Raw genomic sequence first — 19,247 nt, forward strand, 5'->3', positions numbered from 1 at the left:
AGTCTGGATGTTCTGGCCTGTATAGACCTGTACCTTCTCCCTGAGGGCAGCAGATGGAAAAGGTGATGTTGGTCCCGCAGGATACTGTGCACCCTCCTCAGACAGCGAGTGGGGAAGATATTACTGATCTCTGGCAGACTTGTTCCAATAATTCTGCCAGCTTCTTTCACCACCCGCTGGAGTGCTTGCTGATCGGCCTTGGTGCAGCTGGGGAACCACACTAGAAATCCATACGTCAGAACGCTGCTGATGGCACAGTTGTAGAAGTTCAACATCAGAGATCTGGGAATGTGTGCGCTCCGTAGTCTCCTCAGGTAGTAGAGGCGCTGTTGGGCCTTCCGTGCAACTGAGGTGATATGGTTGCCCCAGGACAGGTCCTCGGTCACAGTTACCCCCAAGAATTTAAAACTGCTCACCCTCTCCACCGCCTCACTGCCAATGAAGAGAGGCAGATGGTTGTTATGACCCCTCTTCCGGAAATCTACAATGATCTCCTTGGTCTTTTTGGTGTTTAAGACCAAGTTATTGTCGTGGCACCATGACTCTAGTTGTTGCACCTCTGTCCTATAGTTTGTCTCATCATTGTTGGATATAAGTCCGAGCACTGTAGTGTCATCTGCAAACTTAACAATGAGATTGGACGCGGAGGAGGAAATACAGTCATGGGTGAAGAGAGTGTATAGCAGAGGGCTCAGAACACACCCCTGAGGGGCACCGGTGTTGACCACAAGGGTGGAAGAGGTGTTCTTACCCACTCTGACACTCTGTCTACGGTTAGTGAGGAAGTAGACACACACACACACACACACACACACACACACACACACACACACACACACACACACACACACACACACACACACACACACACACACACACGTTATACAGATACAGGGAAGCTTTAAATTTAATTCCCCCTTCAAATTGTATCCCTGTTCTTTTTTAGAATTTTTTTTTTTTTTTAGAATATTGGCAGGAAGTAGGTTGTTTATTGCTTTATACATAATTTGTGCAGTGAGAAAATAAACGTAAAGTCCTCATATGAGGATGTAGGATCTTAGGAGGCCACTACAACTAGATTTATGCACATAAATGTCTTCATTTTAGGGACTATGTTGTGCTATGAGCATGTACATGGCAATAGTGGGAAGGAAAAACTCCCTTTAAAGGAAGAAACTGTTAGTCACAGTTGAAGCGCCCTACTGTCAGATGGCTGCTGTTAAAGCTGCAAACTGTGCAGTAGTTTGGTGGTGGTGGTCAGAGGGCTCGGTGGCGCCAGTGTCCGGCAGCCTCGCCTCTGTCAGTGCGCCCCAGGGCGGCTGTGGCTACACTGTAGCTGCCATCACCAGTGTGTGAATGTGTGTGTGAATGGGTGGATGATTGTGTATAGTGTAAAGCGCTTTGGGGTCCTTAGGACCAAGTAAAGAGCTATACAAATACAGACCATTTATCATTTACCATTTTAGTTTGCGCTTTGGTGGAGCTGAAATGCATTAAGTGCCTTAGAAGCACAGAGATACTTGTTTTAATGTGTAATGCAATTAAACTCACAATGTCTTAAATGACAGGATATACTGTGTCCATCCTTTCTTTCTCATTCAATAACTGAAAAACTATTTTGTAATTAAAACCTTACCCACCAGGGGGCAGCGCTGTTCCAGAAAGTTTTACTTTGGTTGCCAACCCTGCAATAATAAGAAAAGCAGCAAATATTCTGCCACGAGGTATTTGAGGCCCCATAAAAAAATATCACTTTGGACCCCAGCACTTTAAATTTGCAAACCATGACAGCCTTAAAAATATTACATTAGACAGACATGGATCCATATTCTGCTTCGTTAAATCAGTGAGTCTTTCATCCTGTGTTCTGTTTTTCTTCCTGTCTCTTTAGGGAGTAATTCATTCCAACTGTGTTCCCACCTGTTGCCCATCCTCTCGTTATCCTTTGTCTTTGCCAGTTTCCCGAATCACCTGAACTGGTTCCTTTCAGTGTAGAAGTTTACTCTGAGCCCGTTTCAGGGCTCAGAGGGGGGCAGGGGGCAGGGATAGCTCAGTAGGTAAAGTGGTCGCCCTATGATCGGAAGGTCGGCGGTTCGAATCCACTTAACGGCTACCCTGAGGTACCCCTGAGCAAGGTACCGTCCCTACACACTGCTCCCTGGGCGCCTGCTTAGTGGGCTGCCCACTGCTTCACTGAGTGAATGGGTCAAATGCAGAGAAAAACAAGTAATTTCCCCATGGGGATCAATAAAGTATCCATTATTATTATTATTATTATTTTCGGATGGCTGAAGTCCTCACCATGTCTGTAAGGGAGAGGCCAGCCAGCCTTCAGAGAAAGTTCATTTATGCTACTTGTCTCCGTCTTTGAGTCACTATTCAGAGCTATGACCATAGGCGAGGGTAGGGACATAGATGGACAGGTGAATCATGACTTCACTTTCATGCTTGACCCTCTCTTCACTAAACCGACAGATGCAGCGTCTGCATCACTTCATCCATGTCCACAATCTCCTGCTGCCCTCACGAGTGAAAAACACCCCGAGATACCTAAACTTCTCCACTTGGTGCAGCAACTTGTTCTTGACCCTGAGTGGACTTGTCACCTCTTTCCAGCTGAGGACCACAGTTTCAGACCTGGAGGAGATGTTAATTATCATTCTGCTGTGTCCACCTGATGTAACCAACATAACCTCATCATCTACAAAAACCAAAGATGAGCTTCTGAGGACACCAAAGTGTAAGACTTTCATGACATGGTTGAAGAAAAAGCCAAATTTACAGTGTGGCACCATCATGACTAGAGATCATCTTCTTAGTGCAGGTCTTTGGTTCTTTTGACACAGGGAACATGAGACTCCTGGGTTCTGGATCAGCTGGTTTGGGGACCTCTGGATACTGAGCCCCTGGATCAGTTGGATAAGGACACTATAGCTCTGGCTGCAAAGGTTCAGGCTCAGGATTTGCAATCTCAGACATGGTCCTGGTGTTGGTAACACTCTGCGTTGACTGATGAAAAGAAGCAAAATCGCTGCAGTGAAAACAGGTATTGAGTTGCTGCAACGACAAACAGGAGCAGAGCTGCAGTAATGAATAACAAATCAATGACAAACATAAAATAGCTGTTAGATTATAGCATGGTCACAATCATTGTTGTACTGCTGAAATTTACCTTTCACTCTGTGAATCTAACTTAAATGTGTTTAGTAACAGTAGTTCAATAATCATCAACTCCAACATGAACAGCAAAGTTTCCCTCATGATGGCAGAATGATGCAGACAGACTAGCTCAGCGTTTCCCATCTCCTCAGTTACCTAATGTGTAAATATTGTGTAAGTTTCTCACTCTCCTTTGTCTCATTGTCCCTCACAGTTGTGTTCTCCATCAAAGTACATTTTCCCTGCTGAGCTGAAGTTTTAATTTTCCTCGTTTTGTTACTCATGTTATATTGTACTTTGTTTCAGTTTAATAGAGACACCTTTTTATTTTATTCACCTGTGTTTCTGAGTCCTGTGTTTGAGCCCCACTCCAACTACTCAGTCAGCCCATTCAGCTTTACCTTTTCAGTTTCGATGGTGCAAGCTAATAAATTATGAAAAGTGCAATACAGGCCTCTTACCCTTCTCTGTGTGCTGCAGATTGCAGCAGTTGTCAATAGGCCGATCAGTACAATTCCAGACCCCAAAGCTGTGACAATGGCTACAAGGTTAATGTGACGTCCTGAAACAGAAGAGTCAATTTCTACTAATAAATTCCTCAAGGAATCCAGTTCAAATCCAGTATAAAACTTCGCATTTAAAATACAGTTTCTATATTTTTTCCTCTTTCTTTAAAACTTTGTAAATACAATCCAGTAATGATGCTGATATTCTACAGTTTCCAGTGCAGAAGACATTTTAAAATCAACAGAACTGTAAAATGCCCTCAAACGGTCATGGTCCCTGTGCGTTTTGTATTCTCTCTCCCTCCTCTCTGCCTGGATTTCCCCTTTCACTGTATATATTCTGCACTGATGTTGTAAATAAACTTTGGAAACGTCAACCTGCTCTGCGCTTGAGTCCCTGCTATCGACCCTGACACAAACTACCTTTGTTCATTAATTAGTTTTGTTAAAAAGCTTGTATACATTTGTATGTATGCACTTAAATGTTGAGTGTTGTTTTTGATTGAACAGACAATATCAGTAAAAATGTGACATTTGCTGCACAAAAAAAGAATGGTTGAGATGCTCATAGGGCCCTATTACATTGTTTAACTGAAATACTCAGAAGCATAAAGAGGTTCAATCCAAAAAGAATTGCGAAAGACAGCTCTATTTTTAATAATCTTGAATTTCTCTTTATCAATGATCAGATTTCCTATTTTGAATATTGAAACATTATCATTTCAAAAAAAACTATTAATATTAATGCAAAAATTTTTTTTTATTGTTAATAGTCAAATAGAAGTTTGAAGGTGATATCTTTTCATTAAAAGGTTTTCCCTGCAGTGGGAACTTCCAAAAAACTCACTTAAGAAATAATAATAATAATAATAATAATAATAATAATAATAATAATAATAATAATACAGATGAATCAAGTGGACCAATATGACATTGCCATATTTTCTCCACTTGAAAAACTAAATCTGTTGGGCATCTTTCCTGGCCTTCAGACAACAATTCTGATTGGTAAAGTACCACACGGGACAGGCAAAAACAAACAAAAAGAACCCCCAGCACTTATTTTCTGACTTTTTAGGTTAACTTAATCTCACCTTTGATTATTCTCAGGTGGATGTGGGTAATGTGAGTCCCCTCAGCATTACTGAGCTTACAGGTGTACATCCCCTCCTGTTTTGTAGATAAGTCCTTTAGCATGAGACTGCCTGACTTGGACACATTCTTCACCTTCTCCCTCCACTCGTCTGACACAGAGTAGGTAAAGTTGGTCCCAGTCTGGTTCACGATGGTCTGAGTCTGGTTGAATTTCCAGACGAGGCTGAAGTTGGTGAGTGAAGCGTTTGGCGAGGTGCAGGTGATTGTTACACCAGTACTGGGACCACTGATATGAGCTGAAAGACAACGAAAACCACAGTAGATACTCCAACTACAAGGAAGCCCTAAGCAATCGGGTCCCCACCAATACTTTAACCCGAACATTCCCACACAATTCAGACCCAGTTACATGTATCCAAGGTAAACATCTGCATGCACATAATCACAGTGAATTTATTACAAGTGATGCCATGTCCTTAACTACACAGCTCTTCTCAGGCAATACTCGAGTTTGTTATTTTAAACCGAAAGCACAAGTGACGTCTTGTGTGTATGTCGTACTGGGCCTGAGTAGCTGATCCACCTACAGTTGCTCTGCACCAAAGTTTGAGAATCTCAGTTGGTTGAAATACTCACATAGTCTCTGCAGAGTGGCTCTCCTCCTGTTCCTGCGAGTGCTGATGGTGCAGATAAAGAGCAGGTCATAAACACCGGCTGAAAGCATCAGAGAACTGCTGATGTTGTAAAGCAGCTGCTCAGTCCTCTCAACTGTGGTGGTGTTAGTGAAGGTGATGTTGGATGGAGGGCTGGTGGACCAGGAGAGCTGAGGTTCAGGGTAGATCCCCTCTGAACGGCAGCTGATCCAGTTTTCAACCTGATCAAGACTGACTTCTTTAACTGGAGCTGAAATAAATGAAGATTACAAGCAGTGAGCAATCTTTATAAATGAGCTGATGTTTACTGCAATTTTCTCATACCATCTACTTTTAGGTTGACAAATGACTCCTGGTTTCCCATGATGGTGCTGGTGTGGCACTTATATCTGCCCTCATCCTGAACCTCCACACTTGTCAGCTGGAGTGAGGCATTTCCACTGGAGATCTGGTCCTTGAACACTGAAGTCCTGTTTCTGAAGCACTGGTCTTGGTGTCCAAACTGGTTTTTGCTGTGGTAGTACGAGTGGACACGAAGGTCTCTTGGTGTCTTAAACCAGTGGATGACGATTTCTTTCCCAATCTGGGAACTGCATGGTAAGATGCATCTCTCCATAAAATTACAGGATTCCTCAGTATCTGAAACAGACAAACACAAGAAAGGTTCAATTTGGGGAAAAAGCATGCTAGAAGAGCTTCTGCTCTGAGCAAATATATTGGCATGATGCGTCTTAAGAAATGAGACCAAGCATTTATTTATGACTTCATCTAAAAATAGATCTGCCCGTTTTATTTCAAATAAGCATCTTTCTAAATCAGTTTGATAAACGTCAGTAAACTAAACAGGAGAAGATGAATAAATCTTACATTTCTGTGCAAGGCACTTGAGGGTTGGCACACAGATAATGTACAAGAACTGAAGGGGATGCACAACCAGGATGCCTGAAGAAGGTGAGATCCCTGACTGCTAACATAGCTTATTGCAGTCAGACAGCAACAAAAACATGTAGAACTACAGGAAAAAGGTGCTAAATGAGACAAACTGGCAGAGCAACGTCAAAAGGGTCTGTAGCTTCAAATTTAAAATGCAGAAACAACATCCAAGCTATTTTGTATTATTTTGCAAGCAGAATTAACACACCAATTAGAAAATACGTTTAAATGAAATCAGCTTTCTGAATCTAATAGTATTGCTGGTAAAATTTCACAAATATGTTCAGATCTTCACACTGACAAAGGAAATCCTTTCCTGGTTTGGGAGACATTTCTTTAAAATCTTTCTTTAAAAGGCAAAAGCCTGAACTCATTGTCTCTTCTGCTATAAAACAAAAAAACAAAACAAAACAAAAACAAATGTAAAGTGAACTAAACTAACCTAACACATTTTGCACTTTGTGATTTTGCACACCTGTTGAATTACCTGAAGCAAATATTACTCAGCCAATCAAATCACATGATGGCTACTTTAAATGAGCAACAGCATTCAGGGAGAAAGGTGCTAGACAGGCTGGTCTGAGTGATTCATACAGAGCGGATCTACTGGGATCTTCCCACACAGCCATTACGAGGATTTACAGAGACCTGTCTGAAAATGAGGACATATCAGTGAGTGCACAGTCTCTGGGCGAAAATGCATTGTTGTTGTTGATGCCAGACGCCAGAGGAAAACGACCAGACTGCTTTGAGCTCATAGGACACCAACAGCAACTCAAATAACCACTTTTTTTTTTTTTACATCCAAGATAGAAGACAATCTGTGAACACACAACCACAAGTGTAGTTCTGGTGGAAGGCAGTGTTAAAGACCTCTTTTTCTCTGCACTGTCAAAAGAGGAAACAAAATGGGTTCAATTTAGTTTTAGTCTTATTTATATGAGAAAACCTCCACAATCAGATGACCCTCCCCCATGAGCAAAAACTCCCCTTTTAACAGAAAGAAGCCTCCAGCAGAACCAGGCTCAGGGATGGGAAGCCATCTGCAGTGACTGATGGAGGAAGACAGGACAAAGACTGTGCAAGAGAGCCATGGATTAATAATGACTAATGTTTAAAAGCAAAATGATGTAGAAACACACAGTGAATAAAGAGAAGAGAGTGAAGAAAAAAAACTCAGTGCATCATTGTAATGTCTTAGCAGCCTGGACCTATTGCAGCCTAACTGAGGGAGGATTCGGAGTCACCTGATCCAGCCCCAACTATATGCTTTAGACTTAAAACTTTACTTTTTGCTAATCTTAATCAAGGATCAAGGAGACAGAGATAGTGTCTGTCTCCTTGATTCAAACTAGCCTTCTACTCCTGTCTTCTACTTTTAGATACTCAACGAACAACATGTAAGCCTGCAGTGTTAGTACAAAGTGCTCTAATTGGGTAATATGGTACTATAAGATCTTTAAGATAAGATGGGGCCTGATTCAAGACCTTATAGGTGAGGAGAAATTTTACATGTGATTCCTGATTGACAGGGAGCCAATGAAAACAAGCTAAATATGCATTCTTTTTCCTAGTCGCTGTCAGTGTTCTTGCTACAGTATTCCAGATGAACTTTTAGAAGAACGTGACAATGAATTAGTCCTGCATAGAAGTAATAAATGCATAAACTAGTTTTTAGCATTACTCTAAGACAGGATGTTTGTAACTTTAAAGATAGATGTGGGACTGCGCTCTTTGACAAACGCAAGAAAAAGAGTCCCATGTATTTGTTAAATGTGCGCATGAATTACATATTCTCCTCAAAAAGAACTCAAAGACTGCAACAATTTTGCTGGAGGCCAAGATAATGCCATCCAGAGTAAGCATCTGGTTAGACAAAGTGTTTCTGAAATACAATAGCCTCAGTTTTATCTGACTTCAGTGCGAGGACCTAATTTAGAAACAGTCAGTGTCACCGTGTCAAAAAGCTGCTGCCGTGGTTTGCCGAGTAAGCAAACTGCCATTTTAGTTGCTGAACTGTTGGGAATCATTTGAGCAGACTAATGAGTCTGAAAACTTGCAGCGTTTTGCACATGCTTTTCTCTGAAAACAGTGTGGCATACAAGCTAAAGCAGAGGAGACTGAAGATCAATATGTTTCTTTTAGTAAGGGTGAGCTTATCTGTTAGAAATTGTGTTGCTGAGGCATTTATCCAAAGCACAGCTGTGATATCCTGAAAACTGAAGTCTGTGTGTAACAGCTGACCTGTATGATGTAACATCAACCATTACTTTCCGCCTTTTAGTGTTAGACAGACGTCTAAAGATAGTTTTGCTGTGGTGCAGAGTGCTAGGAAATTTGGTCCAAGGACTAAGCTCTTTGTGCAGCTGACCTCATTAAATATGTATGAAGGCTTTCTTTAGTGTTATCGATATATCTGAGGGCTTCTTTATTACGACTAGTCCACCTTCTAAACCTGAAATCTCTGACATAGCTCACTTGTACGGTGTGCAGAACTACACAAGATATACATAAAATATATAATTTACTGTCAGATCCTGACTCATCAATACACTGAAATCTAATAACCTGTCTTTTTATTTTGACCTCTTTCTTTAAGGATCACCACAGCAGCTCACCTGCCTCCATCTTATCCTAGCTTTGTCCTCTATTACCTGATATCCTTGATTCTAATCCTGTCCATCCTCATCACTCTCACTGAAAATCTCATTGGGAGATCTCTTTCTGTCACAAGTCACCCCTCCTCACACTCATCTCTACTCACTACACCCTGCCTGTGCTCTCTTCTTTCACCAAAATAATCTAACACCCCACCTTGAACCAGTCTGTCACGCCTACTGCACACCTAACCACTGTCTCTCCGTCCTCATACATGTCTTACACCAGCCTCACATTTCTGTCACTCCTGACTTCCTCATGCAGTGCTGCACTTCCTTACTTAACACCCTATTACACACTTTGTCTAGATCCACAAAACACAATGCAAGTCTTTCTGGCCTTCTCTACACAAAGCAAAAATCACATCTGTTGTGCTCCCTCAGCATGAAGCCACACTGCTGCTCCCGGATTCTTTATTGTATACTGCAAGATTCAGACATTGATCTAAAACACTGCTGATCTTCCAGAATCAAATTACTTGCCGTATTTTGACACAGTTTTATGCATCATGGATCTGAGCGGTGTTGAAGAGCTGTAGGACTGCATTTGTGCTCGACACGGACTGATTTGTGGCTAACAATGTCAGAGACTGAGAATACTTGGGGGGGGGGAAATCACATTAGGTTACATATTCACTTCATCTTGTGGTTCCCCTGAGGCGCTCTGAAAGGGAATGCAAATATATTTTTAATTAGGTTAATGGCAGAAATAACTGTGCCCATGGGACAGATTTACTGATGCTCTGCACCACAACAAAACCTTATTTAGATGTTAACAAGCTTCTGTCAGAGTTTAAATGAGACATGCAGCATGTGTTTGTCAGACTTACTCTTTCACAACGCAAAGGTTTGGCGACAGAATATTATGAGAACAAGCCGCACAAAAGGGTTGCTGCACGCAGTTTAGTGTTAAATGTTACGATGAAAAAAGCAAGTGTTATTTTGGTTAAGAGATTTGTGATTGTTGGAGAGTTTGTATGACGCATAAACACCGTTTTAAATTTACAGGACTCCTCAGAATCTGAAAGTTTAAAACCGTAACACTTGAAAGGTCCAACTCAGGAAAAACAGCTTTTAGCTGAACGAGCTCGTTCTCTGACAGAGATACTGCAACATGACGAGACTTCAGAAATTCGCTCAAACGTTTATTTATGACTTCTTCCTCTGAAAATATGTTCAACCATTTTATTTCAAATATGCATTTTTTCCTTCATCAGTTTTACACACTAACATTTTTTAAAACTAGAAGAACAAGAACACATATCTCTGTGGTGAAGCTGGAGAAGACAAAAGAAACAAGGGATTTCTTTCTCTGAGGCATACTCATCATCAACATCAAGTCAGTGTGTCTCATAGAAACCCTGTCAGACACACAGGTGTGATTTTGAACTGCTGAAAATCATCAATTCATCGTATCATAAAGGAATTCTTTGCACCCAGAAACACTGAGACATAAGAAGTGGAATAAAAACAACCCGTTCTGATAGCAGCTGACACGGAGTCCAGCGGCAGTTATTCAGGTTAAATTATCAGCACCATTAGTTAACGTGGGCGGTTTTTTCAGAATCAGCAGCAAATGTCAAAAAGCTGACAGGGTGACCATGTACGCAGAGAACCCGGAGTTTCCACGGGAGCTGATAGGTTATGCCACAGAAACACGCTGGAATGAATCCAGGCAGATGGCCTTTATTTATTTATTTTTACATGTATTAATGTTACTCTGCATTATTTACAGATAACATTGACACGCATCTGCATGAGCTGTAGAAAAACCATTTCTCTTTCCTTCAGCGAGGCTTTTCGTTTTGTCAGATAATTTGAAACACCGGCAGTGTTAAAACTCCTAGACTGGACACCGGATAAATTACCGGGACAACCGGTAGACCGCGGAGTGGAGCCACCCGCATTGTCTGTGAAAGGCGACAGAGATCGTGTACGAAGTCAAAGCGAATGGACCTGGGCCATAAAACAAAAACAAGCAGAAATTTCTTACCTTCCATTGCGAGAGTCCACAAGCTCAGGAGGGACAGGGCAAGCAGACACCGCTTCATCGTCCCCTCCGCGTTAAAGCTTAAAATCGTTCAAAACTTTATTAAAATAAGAGGAATGTTCACGTTTCTCCATGCATGCATCGCAGCTCTCAGAAGAGGTGCCCTGTAAAGTAACCATCCAGTATCCAATAAAAACTACTTCAATCAACTCCGTTAACAATATATCATATGGATACAAGCACGTCCAGGCCTATAAATATGACCCATCACCCGCACTCCCAGCAGTCCCGTGGATTTCTTGAAACCATGCAAGCCATTACGGTGCAGAAGGTCATTGGACTGACGGGGAGCGGCAGACTGCTCCTGTTGTAGCTCTCCCCTGACGACAGCATCCTGGTCAAAGGTCATTTTATTTGCATATTTGATTGAACAGCACTGATAAAACAGAAAATATTTATGCCAGTATCGGGAGAAATGTGGATTTGCATATGCAGTGTGCAGATTGTGTCCACTGTGATTTTCTTACTGCACTTTAATGTAACCTCTTCACCCCACAATCGCCTTGATCTCTGCACGCACACAAACACGCAGACACAGAGGATATGACGATGCCATCTGTTATAAGCTCTTACTTGCTGGTGTTAGTTGCAGATGTTTTTCCTTTCAGAAAGCATTTTATCTCATGACAGCAGGAACATTTCGACAGTCATTCATACATAAAAATAGATGACTTTCATATATTAAGACTAAAATGTCAGTTAGTGCAGTTTTTGACATGTCTGGTCAAATGCAGTACAGGCACAGCTAATGCAGATTCAGTTTTGCTTTTATCTGAAAATAAATCAAATTAAAAATCCTCTGAAATGATGACATAGTGAGTTTGGATATTACATTTGTGTTACTGGGGCGATTGCGGCTCAAGAGTTGGCAGTTCGTCTTGTAATCGGAAGGTTGCCGGTTTGAGCCCTGGCTTGGACAGTCTCTGTCGTTGTATCCTTGGGCAAGACCCGTTGACTACTGGTGGTGGTCAGAAGGCCTGGTGGCGCCAGTGTCCGGCAGCCTCGCCTCTGTCAGTGAGCCCCAGGGCGGCTGTGGCTACTATGTAGCTTACAGTCAGTGTGTGACTGGGTGGATGAGTGAATGTGTAAAGCGCTATACAAATACAGGCCATTTACCTAAACTGTGCTGTTTGTCAGGAACACTTGAGGCCAAAATAGATAACTGATTGTCACAGCTGGCAAGAGTTGGTAGTTATATACAGTCTGTATAAGCTTGGTTAATTTAACAAACATTTTTGAGGAGATAGTTGTTCCAGTAGTTTACAGTAGTTAGTTAGTGATTAGTAATCAGAGCCAGTGTGACTGAGCAGAGCGTGTGAGCGCGAGTGGATTTATGAATGTGAGTGGCTCAGACAGGGCCTGTCCTGGTCTGTTGGGTGGCCTGGCGAACCCTTCCTCTGCCCATAAAGATAAAACTTTATTGATCCCACCGCGGGGAAATTTGTGCGTTACCTCAGCTCAGGTAGAGATAGCAGAAGGAGAATACAAAAAATACAAATAAAATACAACAGATACAAAATAAGTAAAATAATACACTATATATTTTATATAGTGAGAGACAGTATGCAAATAGCAGACAAAACAATACATCTCTTCCAATTAATGGCTAATTATTATTATTATTATTATTATGTTAAACATGGTCCAAAACATTCAATAAGCCAGCGGTCCCCAATCCCCGGACCGGTTGTTTGGCACCGGGCCGCAAGAGTTGAGGCTTGGGTGTGAAATGTGTAGTTTTCAGGGTTTTTATCAGTTTTCAGTGTTATTTTGTTATCGTTTTTAATTGTTAACTCTGTTTTCCTGGGTCTTTTCACGTGTGTTATGAACAAATCTTCTTTTTTCGGTACCAGTACTGGTTTTATTTTGTTGTATTTATCCGCGACACCAAAAAAGCCAGTCAATGAAAATATTGTCGGGCATAAACAGGTCTGTGGCGCAAAAAAGGTTGGGGACCACTGCAATAAGCCACATCAGTGTCAACCATCTGTCTACTGCTTACTACCATAGCCAAGTGGCTAACAAAGGTAAAATGAACCCCCAAAAGTTGATTCTGTTCATCCGGATGTAACATTTTCAGTGGGAGAAACATTTTGGCGGTCATTCAAGTCACTTGAATGACCGACGGCTGTCCCGGGCTCTGTGGGGCCGGGCAGCGCTGCTGAACTGGGCCCCGGTCCGGATGGGCCTACAGAAAGTAAAAAAATGGTTGTTTTTTTTTTAGCTGAAATAATAAAGGATTACTTTTTAATAGACTAATTAATATAGACCAAGGGTGGCAAAAGTACAGACATTCTGCACTTAAAAGCACAGATAATTCTGTTTAAAATAAACAGGCCAAAACTGGCCAAACGAATCAAGCTTCGACACAGAGCTTCTGAAGCAGTGTGTCGATTTTTTTGACACAGGCACCGGAGCATCAGCTTCAAGTGGGCCATCACTAGTTTCAGGTTTGTTTACTAGTTTACCCAGTATAGGCTTTAGTTGCTCCCTGTTCCTCATTTCCTGTTTTGTACTGTGTTGTTGCATTTTGGATCCTTTTCTCACTTCACCACACGACTGCTGCCCCAGCGTGACAAGAACAGAGCCAAAAACCAAAGCGTTAGAAAACCACAACCAAAATACATCACAATAATAGAAAACAACGGTGGGTCAAAAGACCCAGGAGCATGTACAAACACTCCTCATTGTCCAGGTATGCTAGTACTAATCATTTGAATTGAACTGGACTTTTACTTTTGCTTTGTGAAGATGTTTTGCCTCCTGGACTATTGTAGACATTATGTGTGCATCATATTCCAGTGAAATGTTTTTATCCATTATTAATCATTTTGGACTAAAGTGAGGAACTGACTCTTTTTTTTCAGTGTGAACAGCCCGACATCAGTTGGTTCAGAAGTGAATGTCTTGCTTTGTTACTTCTTGAAATTTACAGGAAAGAACGACGATGCTTTCAGACATACGAGAGGGAAAAAAAACTGAACACTGGTGCATTCAGGCAACAGTGCTTTACTTTTGGCAGATTCTTGTCTCCATGATAAGAAAGTCACATGTCACATGACTGTTTCACAATATTATCTTAATTAAAAAAATGTAATTTGTCCTTAGAGAACTGGACCTTTCCTGGGGGTTTCGTCTTCACAGCATTGCTGTGGTCATCTCTTTGCCTTGGCCTTCTCTGTCTGGTTCAGAATTTTCTCTGCAAGCAAAAAGGTGCTAACGTTTAGCAAACTCAAACTTTTTCCTTTCATGTGTATTGTTGTTCACTAATCAAAAAAACTCAATGGATCTTTCGTAACAGTTGTTCTGATCTTATCTTGACTTTGCCATACAATTTTTCAGAAGCCCTGCTTCCGAAAAATTTTCAACTTCATTTAGTGAAACTCAGCACATTGCAAGAGGTTTTATGACACCAACATTAGTTTTGAGTCAGCATCTGTAAGCAACTTACCAAGTTTTGAAATAGATCTTTAAACATTTAAAAATATTTAACACTTACATTTAAAAATGATTCTGCAGAAAATAATAATACTCTATATGTTTTTGAAGTTTCAATTCAAGTGATGAAAAAGGCTGCCAAATGACTAATTAGACAGTATATATTGACTTGCTTCAGTGCATTCCAATACAAAAAGAAAAAGGAAAACTGCCGGCTTACATCCGAGTCACTTCTCACCTCTTTGCATTTCTCGCCTCCTTGCCTGTCTTCTGATCTGAAAAAGGAGAAAAACCATCAGTACAAACGGCTTATACATCAAAAGTTAATTCTTAATAAAGTGAAGGGAGAAGATTATTTTACCTTTCGTTTTATAGTACCAGATTAGAAGCACTACTAGTAGTACTACTACTACTACTACTACTACTATAGTAATGATAAGCCACACTGGAATGACTCTGTTGTCTGAAGATTGGAAGACAAAAATACATTTAAAACAACAGTACCTAGAGCCCACATGATGCTTGTTTGCTAATGTTTTTATTTTCCACAGATTTTACAGTTAATAACTTTAATACTTACCTTTAATACTGTCTAACTTGAGAAAGGTGTTTGTAATGTGTGTCTCCACAGCGTCACCGATTTCACACGTGTATGTTCCCTCCTGATCTGAGGATAAGTCCTGCAGTGTGAGGCTGCCTGACTCTGACACATCCTTTAAATGCTGCTTCCACTCCTCTGAGACTGTGTAGCTGGCATCAGACCCAGTCCGACTCAGGATTATTTGACTGTGGTTGAATCTCCAGACAAGATCGGTTAGTGAAGAGTTTAAGTTGGAGCAGGGAATTGTTGTTGTTTCAGAGTAGGTACCCTTAACTGAAACTGAAAAACACAAGCAAAGACAAAAACAAAGCAACTTAACTGGAAGTGTGGCATGAATAAGGCACGGCGGGACCACGGAGCGACGTTCAGAGCCAACTTGATTTGATTCACGTCACACCACACCACCACCAACCCCTGAGTCCCCGTGTTTTAACACGGCGGGCGTGATTGCGGATGCCGTGCAGGTGCGTCCGCACGGCCCCGCAGACCACGCCCCACCACATACCCCCATCGCCCGATTGAGGCCGGGGAGCAATCTGGCCGAACCTACTCCCCCCGCGAACTGGGGCGAGACTCGGCCCCTAAACATCGGCGCCCCAGCCCCTGACCAAGCGACGGGGAAGCGTCCGTTCTGGTGGCCGCCCGCGCATCCAGCGGCAACGGCGAAGCTGGTCCGGAGGTCGGCCGCGTAGCAAGCGGACACGGCCCCACAGGCATGGCCGTGAGCTCCTGCACACAGGCGGCTGGGCAGACGTCAGGCGCGCAGAATCGACTGGTGGCAGCGAGGCTGGACTAGCCAGCCCGCCGATCCCCGGCCTAGCGGGGCTGTCCCGCTCCTCTGCCTCCAACTCCGGCTGCACAGGCTGCCCTGGAGCAGGGACCTCCGTCTCCCCGCACAGCTGCTCCGCCACCGCCTCCGCCACTCCCGTTTGGAGCGGCTCCCCGCACTGCGCCTCCGCCCCCAGCAGGCACAGCCCCTCGCCCACCTCTGGGTGGAGCGACTCCTCTGCCTCCGGCAGGTGTAGACCCTCGCCCGCCTCGTCCTCGGATTGGAGCGGCTCCTCCACCGCTCCCGGCAGGAGCAGCCCTTCACCCGGCTGCTCCTCCTCCTCCGGCAGGCTCGGACCCCCGCGTGGCTCGTCCACCACCTCCGGCTGCCGAGGTGACCCACACGGCTCCTCCACCGCTTCACTGTCCTCGGGACACACTTGTGGGGGTGGCGCCCAGGCCCAGAGCAGCGCTGCCAGCTCTGCCATCTTCCCCAGGTGGCGTTCGCTCTCCTTCCGCAGCTCTTCCTGTTGGCGACGCACCTCCGCCGCCTGCTTCCGCTGGGTGGCCGCTATTTCGGCCACCCTCTCGGCCAGCTCTTTCCTTTCCTGGCTCTGGTAGGTACCCGCCATGCCGCCTCCTGGGTTTCGGCACCAATGTGGCATGAATAAGGCACGGCGGGACCACGGAGCGACGTTCAGAGCCAACTTTATTTGATTCACGTCACACCACACCACCACCAACCCCTGAGTCCCCGTGTTTTAACACGGCGGGCGTGATTGCGGATGCCGTGCAGGTGCGTCCGCACGGCCCCGCAGACCACGCCCCACCACAGAAGAAATCAGGGATTCAAGGAGCTTTACTGTCATTTGCATCACATGTTAATATGAGGTGGAACGAAATTATGGACACACGGTCCCGGAGTGAAAAGATGCAAAAAAATTCTGTTTCTTCATTATTAAATCTAAAGTAATAAGTAATAAATAAAATGAAATGACAAGTAACAAAACAATACAATAAATATTACTATAAATACTACTATAACTAGAGTGCAACAACCATAATACTAGTATGGAGTATGGGTATAACGTGTATGTATAACTATAGGTGTAGATAAATACTTTAGCAGCAAACGGGCATGATGACCAGCACTGATAAAGTGACGGTGTCAGTAAGTGTCAGTAGTGATTAAGGTGCTATAATAGCAGTTCTTGTCCATTTATGCATTCAGAAGTCTCACAGCTTCTGGAATGAAGCCGTTTCTTAGTCTGGTAGTTTTGCATTTGATGCTCCTCAGCCTCCTGCCTGAGGGGAGCAGGACAAAGAGTGTGTCTGCTGGGTGAGTGGGGTACTTAATCATACAGGTGGCCCTCTTCCTGCATTTGGATGTGTGTATGTCGAGGCTGCCTCCGACAACTCTCTGTGTAGCGTTCACCACCCTCTGTAGAGCTTTCCTCTCTGCCACAGTGCAGTGTCCATGCCACACGTTGATGCCAGAGCACAGAATACTCTCCACCACACATCTGTAAATGGACATGAGGACTGAGCTCTCCATTCCTGCGCGCTTCAGCCTCCTCAGGAAGTAGAGCCTCTGGTGAGCCTTCCTGATCACCTTTTTTTCCCGGGTGAGGTTGCTATCTAAGTATATACCCAGGAACTTGTAGCTGGATACTACTTCGACTGCAGATCCTCCAATGTGCATGGGTTTGTGTGTGTGCACGTCTTCCCCTCCTGAAGTCCACGATCATCTCCTTCGTCTTCTTCTCATTTAAGCAGAGATTGTTTTTCCTGGACCAGTCCTCCAAATGTTCCACCTCCTTCCAGTACATATGCAAATGTACTGTTTATAAGATTGGGGAAACCCACAGTCAGCTGAGACTTAAGAAGTCACTCGTATGAGTGACGAAATGTTTCTCCCATAAAACGCTACGTCCAGATGAACAGAATCAACTTCTGGAGCTTTACTTACCTGGATGATTGAGCATGCATCAAGAAGTGGACATCTATGTCACCGCCTCTGTTCAAAGATGCTCGTTCACAGTGGACAGAGAGGGCAGTTCACAGTTTGACCCTAGAACATTTGACCCTAGAACTGAAGAAGCCTCTCAGATGAGAGATGAAATGTGTTCAAGCAACTTAAAGAGGTTCAGGTGCTTTTCTTTCCAAGCTCCTTAGACCTTTAGCAAAGTTGATGAAAACTTACATAAAGTCCAGAGGGATGAGTCAAAGAAAACAGGAATTCAGAAAAGCACATGAAACGCATAAAGGACAAGGAGCAGAGACAGAAAAAACACATTATGAGAAAGAGAAATATAAATACACGGAATAAACTAGGAGCAGGAATGTGTGGATATAGGTGCACAAAGCTCTGATGACGTATCCAAAGAAAGTGCTGACAGTTTGTAATGGAGGAGCGAGCCTGACATGAGGGTCAAACGCCTCCATTGTTTGTATTCCTCTGCAAGCAGGTGTCCTCAAAGTGTTTCGCTCAGCTGTTTCTGATCTCTCCTCATCAAGGCGCAGTACTGAAGACGCAATCAGTGTAGCAATTCTTCATCAGATGATTATTGTAGCCTTTGTGATCTCAGTAGCACACTAAAACTCTGAAACTTTCAACTTTATTAGTTTAAAGATTTAGCTTTTCAGTTAATTAAGATCTGACACTATCCTATAAACTAAATAAATCCTAAAGAAACCCTAACTTTCCTGTGTGACTTCCATAACATTAGTTCTGCATGTTACATACAGTGGTCCCTTGCTATAACATGGTTCTGTCATGGTCCGGAGTCTGACGACTCAGTGTTTTGTGTTTCTTTATAATATTCTGTGTTCTTGTTTATTCTGTTATGTCTTTGGGGTCCGTTTGCCATTCGTTAGGGTTTTGTTTTTTGCCTGCCTGCTCCCACTGCTCTGAGTTCCCTCTGTCTATGGTGTCACTGTGTCTGCTTGTGAGTCTGTCTGTTCAGTTCAGTGTCTTGTCTGGTTCTCTGTGTCTGTTAGTTTCTGTCACGGCGAGTGAGATGAGCCGTGTGGAAAATAAAGGAGGATCCAAACGCAGGCACTTGTAAAGGTGTGAGGGTGGTTTATTAAACACAAAATTAAAATGGACAAAAGGCGAACGGAACAAAGACTAAACTATACTGGGAACAAACTGACTACAGAACACGAACAGAAACAGCTGGCGGTTGACAGCAGGGAAACACACAGATGAAGCAGGGTGGATACACAGACGGACCAGCAACTACAACGACAGAAGACGCGACTTAAATGCACACAGAGAAACACAGGGAGATTACACACAGGTGGGAGACACAGCTGGGAGTAATCAACGAGACAAGAGGTAAAACTGAACACACTCACATGAGACGCAGACCTTCACAATAAAAC

General features: G+C 43.2%; 1 protein-coding gene across 1 annotated transcript; it reads right to left on the reverse strand.

The window, feature by feature from the left end:
• Window positions 1-3,166: 3,166 nt before the first annotated feature.
• LOC309714613 (uncharacterized protein) lies at window positions 3,167-11,402 on the reverse strand (the record flags this gene model as incomplete). Its single annotated transcript, XM_082547159.1, has 6 exons — window positions 3,167-3,721; window positions 4,760-5,056; window positions 5,397-5,663; window positions 5,738-6,052; window positions 10,997-11,081; window positions 11,265-11,402. 6 exons carry the CDS (start codon window positions 11,400-11,402, stop codon window positions 3,534-3,536), a joined length of 1,290 nt encoding a protein of 429 aa, XP_082403285.1. The 3' UTR covers window positions 3,167-3,533.
• Between the last annotated feature and the right edge of the window lie 7,845 nt (window positions 11,403-19,247).

The sequence above is a fragment of the Aulonocara stuartgranti genome (assembly GCF_965226115.1).
Source record: "Aulonocara stuartgranti genome assembly, chromosome: 9".
Classification (NCBI taxonomy): domain Eukaryota; kingdom Metazoa; phylum Chordata; class Actinopteri; order Cichliformes; family Cichlidae; genus Aulonocara; species Aulonocara stuartgranti.